Consider the following 7992-nt stretch of genomic DNA (forward strand, 5'->3'; position numbering starts at 1 on the left):
CTTTTAATTTTGACAATGTCTATCCCAAACTATTAAAAATTGTCGACGTTCCTTCGATGACGAAAATACCCTTAATAAAATAATAATAAATAAAAAAGAAATACATAAAACTCCAGGGTGGTCAAATTTACAAATAAAAATAAAAATTAAAAAAGTTATATTTTTTTATATTAAAATTGTTGTTTTTTTTAGAAATTAAACATTTTTTATTTTTAAGAAGAAAAAAATAAAAAATTTCGTTTTTTAAAAATAAAAAAAAAAAAAAAAAAAAAAAAAAAAAAAAACTTAAAAATTTTCTTTTTTTAAAAAAAAAATTTTAAATTTCTTTTTTTTCAAATTAAAAATTGTGTTTTTTAAAAATAAATAATATATATATATATATATATATATATATATATATATATATATATATATATATATATATATATATATATATATATATATGTTTTAAAAAAATGGAAAAATTACATTTAATCTCCCCAAAACTACCAAACCTCGCACTCTGGCACCCAAACTATCAAAAAGTACTAAAAAGACCTTATTTTTCAAAATATTTCCATAACAACATTGCCACGTGTCATTTTTTCAACTAAAAAATAATTAAATTTAAAAATTGAAGAAAAAAAAAAACTAAAATATGGGGTGCCTGGCCGCCCCAAGGCCGATTTGGAGGTTGCCGAACCACTCTCATGGCCCTTGGGGATGGTCTGGCCACCCCCAATAAGCAAAATGGGGTGGCCGAAACCACCTCCAAGAGCTTTGAGAGTAGCTCGATCACCCCTATTTGACTTGGGAGTGAGTTCGGCACAAGTGAGAAATGAATACATTAAATTGATACTTTTAAAAGCTTATTAAAATGATTAAAAAATGATAAAATATCAAGAATAGTAAGTGAAATTTTGTCTTTAATTTATATATAGATATATATATATATAATGTGATATTTAAAACTTAGAGAGAAGAGAAGGTACTTTGGTTGCTGGGTCATTTATCAGGAGGTGGGTGTGGAGATGAAAAGCGAGCGTGAATGTAGCAAAAAGTTGTGGACACCCTCCAATGTCACCGAATCTATCACGTGGCTCTTCAGTCGAGGCCTTCTCTCTCTCTCTCTCTCTCTCTCTCTCTCTCTCTCCAATGAAAAAAAGAAGAACATTTACCGAAGGAAGGCCCATTTCTGATGCAAATTGACAGTAAAGTTCTGCACAAGTGTTTTTCCTCCATGAGTAACTCCATGTCTTGCTGCTTGCTCGAGACATGACTTGCTGTCTGCATGGACTAAAATGTTTTGTATTTCGGTCCATCCCACAAATACATGTGCAATGTCTTTCCACATTGTTTGTTTTAAACTACCTTAGGTTAGGAGGCTTTTAGACTTTTGGCCCTTTGGGATGAAGATTTTTAGGAAATTTGATTTCTAAATTGCTAGTAATATAGATGGTAAATATAAAATAATTCTTGCAATGACGGTAATAGATCTTCAAATAACGCTAGAAAATGCCACAATAAAATGACCGGGTATTATCGAAGTAGCCAGAAAGAATTCTCCTCTCAAAAGGCTTTGTCTTCATTTTTGCAGAGGTTTTGCTCAAAGTTTTTTTACAATATAGAGAGCAAGAATATGATGCAAATATATGCAATTCTCAACTGTAAAGTACCACATTTTAAGTATGTAACGTTTTTCAAGCATTTCGATGCCTAGAAACAGCATAAATTTCATAATTTGAAAATCTACAATTTTTTTTTAAAAAAATATAGGGAATCTTGATCCATCTTACAGTACCATCAGCTCCAACAAATTTCGGGCAACCTACTCCTGTTGGGGCAGGTAGCCTCCATCCGAACTCTCACATTTTCTTCTTAGATTTCTAGCAATTCAAACAAAAAATTATTAAAAATCCGGATCTAGGCCTTAAACATTATGAGTTCTTCATAGAGTGATTTATGGTTGTTTTTTGTTTTCGGGTTTGTTAAAAGTTTTTTGTTCCCAAAATAAAAACGTTAACAAACCTTTCAAAAACACTAAACTCTTTTATATATATATATATATATATATATATATATATATATATATATATATATATATATATATATATATATATATATATATATCCACCTTTGTCACATCAGTACACTTTTTGAAAACCAAAAACAAAAATGTATGTCCTTATAAACACATTAATAACATACATGTTAACATTTGTAATGTATTATGTTTTGAAAAATATTTTATATTTGAAGTTATTTATTCGTGCTAAGAGCTACATTTTTATCTGGGAAAAGCGTACTGAGTTGTCTTCGTTTTCCTGCATGATCTTGACATCCAAGCTGTCTTCGCTTTCCTTCATGATCTTGATTTCCAATTTTACAATTTTGAACAAAAATTCGATCATCATGGTTGTCTTTTTTATTTTGTTATTCCTTCCGGACGTACCAAACAGAATCTAACAGGAACGATGCATCATATTAGCCACAATTTGGTAAGCAGACCTTCACTTTTCAGCTACTTTCCCAATTTTTTCCAAGCACTTTTGACTTGGATTTTCTTCTCCCATGTGGTCAACTGATCGGAGGATAAAACACAGACGAAGCAACAAGAATCCCAGGAGTCAACTGTGATTGACGAAAAATTTGACAATCATCAACAGAACAGCACGTGCTTTCACATGCCTTTGAACAGTCCCAAACAACAACCAATTCATTGAATTCAATCTGTTAAGACCTGTCAAACCTAGAAAATTCACACACGCCCACACACAGGGTAGTAATATAGAAATGGGATCCTGTTTCTGTCCAGTTCTTGGGCGAATTGACCACCAAATGCTGCCGTGTAGTCATCGGCACTTTGAACTGTACAGAGACCGAATCACGATCCGAGAATCCAATTCATGGTTCAGATGACACATCACAAATCCAATTATGTATATACTACCACACGATGATAGATGCAACAAAACAAAATCCGAACCAATAAATAGTTTGTAAAATCACAGCAACCCTTTGAACTGGGGTTAAGACATTGCTCAGAGACAAAACTATGAACCCCCACGTACTCAAAGTGGAAACTGGAAAGAATATCTCAAGGAACTGGAACAAATGATAAACAACCCCCCAACAAAACCTAATGCATATCAACAACACCTTCCTTTGAAAATTCAAAAGAGGTCATTCCAGTAAAGTTTTCAGCAACAACTGAAGATGAATTCCAACCGTGATAAACCACGCGGTGGCCCACCTTGTGTTGGCAATGTTATCACAAAATTTTACTGCTCTTAGATGGACATTGTTATGATTCAATTAAGAAATTGAGAATACTGTTACTGATTCAGTTAATTATAAGTTAAAGAGGAACAAACAAAACAAGAAAGAAACTATAACCTTTTAAAAGGTCGAAAGAATGAGATTCAAATCCAACATTACAAGTACAATTACAAAGGTGTATTGTACATAAACTCTTATTCCTTAGGAAGGCCAACACTGACACAACTTAGTCCACAAGATAACTACTTCCTGATGAAAAACAAGGAAATATCAATGGATAAACATGCACAAGTCTGCAAATAGTATACATGGTGACTGCCGAATAAAATACTAACCACTATTTGATACACATACAACAATAGGAGTTCTAATATCTTTATTAATCACTAATTGGTATCCCATAGCTCAGCCAAGTATAAAATCAGATGCAATCAAGCCCTTGAGCTTCTGTATAACCTCCCAACCTTGCTCCCAGTCTGATTAGGGCAGCAATTATATTAAGCTACATAAAAGTAAATGCGAAACAATGAGTACCATATAGAGCATGTACCTTGCTATACCCATTCCCGCATTCTGAGGGGCTTGATTTACCGGGCGTAATACATGGGCAGAACTGTCAAGAAAGCCTCAATTCAGAATCTTCATCCATTGTCCAAACAAAAGGAGGCATGTCAAACCTTGGCCCCGCAACGGTCCTATATATATAAAGCTTCTCAACATGGCAGCTTTCTGGTCTCGAGTCTGGAGGTCCCCTTTCATCAATAACCTCGACATTAAGCCTTGGCATCTTCTGACCTAGCAGCTTACAAGCTCCGAAACTCACACAGCAAGAAGACATCCAAAGGGATCGCATTGTCTCCAGCTTTGCAGCATTGGCCAAAAGAGCCTTGTCACCAAAGGGGCAGTCCCTAATCTCCAATTTCCTAAGGTTTTCACAACCAGACAGTACGTGATGGAGTCCTAGATCACTTTCCCCAGCAAAAGCTACAGAGAGCATCTCTAATTTTTTGGCAAAAGTCCCAATATACTCGAACACACGATCAGTGAGAAGACCAGAAAGGGAGAGCCGCTGTAGATCCTTGCAGTGCTCAACAATGGCTCCAAATCCCGCATCAAGTGGTTGAAGAGTAACGTAATCAGGAGTTCGTGGCTCAATAATACAAAGACGAAACCTTGTCATGTTAGGTCGATTCCTTGCAATGGTCCTTAAGGCAGCATTAGACATTTGACGGCAGAAGTACAGAACTGACTGGAGCTTGGGACAGCCTGCAGAAACTGAGACAAGGCCCTGCTCTGACAAGGATACATTTGGTTCTGCTTCATATGGATCAGATGGAAATACCCTCAATTCTCGCAGATCCTTGCAAGATGCTGCAAGGGCATCAAGGCCAGTATCTTCAATGTAATCCAGCACCTGCAGTCACGTCCTCAATTAACACGACAGGAACATGCTCGTCTCAATCCAAAATAATATCAAAATTAGACAAACAGCAAACATTGAAGAAGATCATTGAATAAAATCAGACATACCCATAAGCGCTGCAAATTTTGACATTGGCTAACTAGCTTGATAAGATCAGGGCTTTGGATAGTGGCATAACTCAAGTTCAATGATGTTAGCCTAGAGCAGATAGGGTAAACAGCTGGAACATAGACTGGGACTGCGTCCCAAAAACCAGACAGGCCCTTCAGTTCCTTGCACCCAGAAAAAGCTCCTGATAGGTTTGAGAATACATCAGGTCGCAACTCAGATGCATAGACCCCCGTGCCAAACTCAACCAGCTGAGGTGCCCGACGAAGAAGGTTCGCAAGCCTGTCAAGGGGCACGGCACGGTTGAGCCGGAGAGTCCTCAGGTTGGGGCACCTACCCACCAGGCGCTCCAGGGCAGAGAAACTCACCTCAGACGTTAAGCAGGAAATGTTAAGGGACACCAATGACGTGTAGTTATCAGGAAAATGGCTGAGCCAGTGCCCACTCAGGTCTTCCACTTCACTCTCCCGCAGGTCCAGCTCTCTCAAATTCCTGTAGTGCACCGGCAAACAACTTGCTCAGTAAAGACAAAGGTAGAAACATTTCACATAGTTGGTACAACTATAACATTACCATATGAAGCAGTTCAGTGGAACAAAACAAATAGTTATAAAACTTAAACTGTCTATTAACATTACCAAGCTTGTTACCCTGCATATCACTGACAATGACAAAAAAATTAACTCTTTTTTTTTTTCCTTTGGGTAACCATTAATGACAAGGATTACAAGAAGAGGAAAGTCACTTATTCCTGATCTCTATGAAATTTTCTTAAACCAAATTTCCCAGAGCAGAAGAAGGGAAAACAAGTTCTTCCCAGAAAAGCAATAGCACAAAAATCAGAAATTAACACAACAGAATCTTCAATTTTTTTTTTTTTCCTTTTGATGAATACAACAGAATCTTCAATTAATAACATGAAAGCCAAAATTAGAAAATTCATCATTCTGACTACAATTACATAAAAGTAAGAAAAAAGAACCTAATTGAGGAATTCAAAAGAAAGCCACGCTGTCCAAGAAACAACAATCCAAAACTTAGAAAACAACCCCACATCACAAACAAACAAAATAGCTAAAAGAAAAAGGCAACCTAAGCAACCCAAGTGATATTGACTAGGTTTTCCATCTTAGCCAGTGAGAAAAACGAAAGTGCCTTCCCAGATCTACAAGATACCAAGGCAGAAAATAAAGCAACCAAGGCGAAGTAAGAGTAGCCAACCATCGTTGATTTCCCATCTATACACAGAAACCCAAAAACTTAAAACCACACAATGCACGTACAATCAAGTTTATTTTCTTACTTGGGAATCAATCATGAAGGAGCAACAAATTTTGATTCAAACAAATCGACCAGTATCTCAAACTAGGGGAAACAAAAAAAAAAATTAAAAAAATAAATCAGTGACAAACTACATCTAACAATTAAAATCAGATCTTTCCATATATGCATCACCATTACCCACTAAAAGCTCGGAGGAAAACACCATGAATCCCCAAAAATACGACAATGCTGCACTTTAGTCCCTCTGAGACTGTTAACACGTAGCTAAAGCCAAGAAATTTAACATGAAAAATAACATCGTTCTCCGCATTTAAGACCTATCAAATCTAAAAACCTTAACTCAACCGAGCCAAACTCAACGATTCGCTTAAGCTAAAAAGCCCGTTCTCTCATTTCCCTTAAAACCAACCCTACATTACTCCAAAGATCCAAACTTGTACGCACACTTCCCCCTCCCACCAAAGTAAAACTCACTCAAAACAAACCCATATTTCCAATTTCTAAACAGAGCTAAAACACACAAAAACCGAACCTGCAATTGGCAGCAATGGCGGCTAAGCCCACAGTGCTGAACCCCTCGCACGAGGAAAGCACGAGGACCTTGAAGTTCTTGAAGGACTTGGAGATGAGCTCCAAGCCCTCGTCCGTGACCACCATGCGCTTGAGCCGAATCTCCTCCAGCCACGGGTAGGCGGCGGCCATGGCGGCGATCCAGGGGCCAACGTAGCCTCCCCAGCCGTCTGGCACGAGGCTGAAGTCCGCGAAGTGAGGCTTCCCCTTGAGCTCCACGCTCCTCACCTCCGGGAACCGTCGGATCACCATCCGAGGGCTGATCGCGTAGCAGTTACCCACAAACACCCTCCTCCTGCTCCACCGCTCGATCTCGTACCACGACTTGCACACCAACGAGATCACGTTCCTGTCCTTGCCATCCTGTATGAACGAGAAAACGTGCTCCAACACCTCCTCCGGGAACGAGCTCCCCGCCATTTTCTGCATCACCCTCCTCTCCGACGTCGTTTAAGAAGCAGCCCCGAGCCCAGCCAACCAACACGACGACGACAATTAACACTCAGCGGAGACTGTTAGATCTGAGAGAGAGCGTTGAGCATTGACATTATAAGTGTGTTGAAGAGGATAAGGATTTGTTTGTGTTAGTGTTGTCCTGTGAGGTTAAGAAAGGCAAAATATTAACCAGGGTTAAAGAGCTGGTCACTGTGATGGACCGTGGTGATACGGACACGTGGTCGGCCTGGATGAGATCTTATCCGTTGGGCCGACGAATGGGAGCCGCATAAAACGGGTGTACGTAATAAGTAAGAGCGTGGAGCCCGGGGAGGACTCCGCGAGAAAATGAATTTTTTTTTATTTTTTTTTTATCTCTTTTCTTTCTAATCGAATCTTGAAATTCTCGGGAGGGAGTGAATAAAGTGTTATCATGTGTAGCGTAATCGGTGGAGGGAGAATGGGAGGAATCTCATGATTCGGATTGCACGGCTGGATCTGAGGCCGAGGATATTGCGGGGACCACAGGGCTAATCGGAGAGACATAGAAGGAAAAGGGCAAACAAAATATTTAATAAGGGTTAAAATAATGTGGAATGATATGATGTGAAGTCTGGCTATGATGACATCATGGCCGTCCAATCATACGTGACTATTTCGATCCATCGTTCAGTCTCTTACATCTCCATGACAATATAATCATCTCCAAATGCCATACATGATTTATATGATTAGACACATAACGGAGCTTAACTATTTACTAATTTTGATCATCTATTAAATCATTTTCTACGAGATTGAAATTGTAAATATGCTTTCACTTTGGAACATTCCCCATGTAAAAAGTCTTGTCATTTTTTAGAGTTACTATTTGGTTTGTGAAATTATGGACGATTTTTTCTTTCTTTTTCTTT

At 38.2% G+C, this 7992-nt stretch overlaps 1 protein-coding gene across 3 annotated transcripts; it reads right to left on the reverse strand.

The window, feature by feature from the left end:
* Positions 1-3365: 3365 nt before the first annotated feature.
* On the reverse strand, positions 3366-7233 carry LOC133851381 (protein TRANSPORT INHIBITOR RESPONSE 1-like). 3 transcript variants are annotated; one of them, XR_009895802.1, is made up of 4 exons: positions 6606-7233; positions 4789-5281; positions 3809-4672; positions 3366-3507 (listed from the first exon to the last, which is right to left on the reverse strand). XR_009895802.1 is itself a non-coding variant. In XM_062287786.1 (3 exons), exons 1-3 carry the CDS (start codon positions 7070-7072, stop codon positions 3875-3877), a joined length of 1758 nt encoding a protein of 585 aa, XP_062143770.1. In that variant the 5' UTR covers positions 7073-7233; the 3' UTR covers positions 3366-3874. The 3 variants fall into 3 exon arrangements, 1 of the variants encoding a protein (XP_062143770.1); XR_009895801.1 differs by having other exon boundaries at positions 3366-3734; XM_062287786.1 differs by having other exon boundaries at positions 3366-4672.
* Between the last annotated feature and the right edge of the window lie 759 nt (positions 7234-7992).

The sequence above is a fragment of the Alnus glutinosa genome, chromosome 12, assembly GCF_958979055.1.
Source record: "Alnus glutinosa chromosome 12, dhAlnGlut1.1, whole genome shotgun sequence".
NCBI lineage: Eukaryota > Viridiplantae > Streptophyta > Magnoliopsida > Fagales > Betulaceae > Alnus > Alnus glutinosa.

Coding starts and splice junctions, on each gene's coding strand:
- LOC133851381 (XM_062287786.1), bottom strand. CDS start 7,072: ATGCAGAAAATGGCGGGGAGCTCGTTCCCGGAGGAGGTGTTGGAGCAC. Junction 5,282..6,605: donor GCCATTGCTGCCAATTGCAG/GTTCGGTTTTTG, acceptor GGTGCACTACAG/GAATTTGAGAGAGCTGGACC. Junction 4,673..4,788: donor AAAATTTGCAGCGCTTATGG/GTATGTCTGATT, acceptor ACGTGACTGCAG/GTGCTGGATTACATTGAAGA.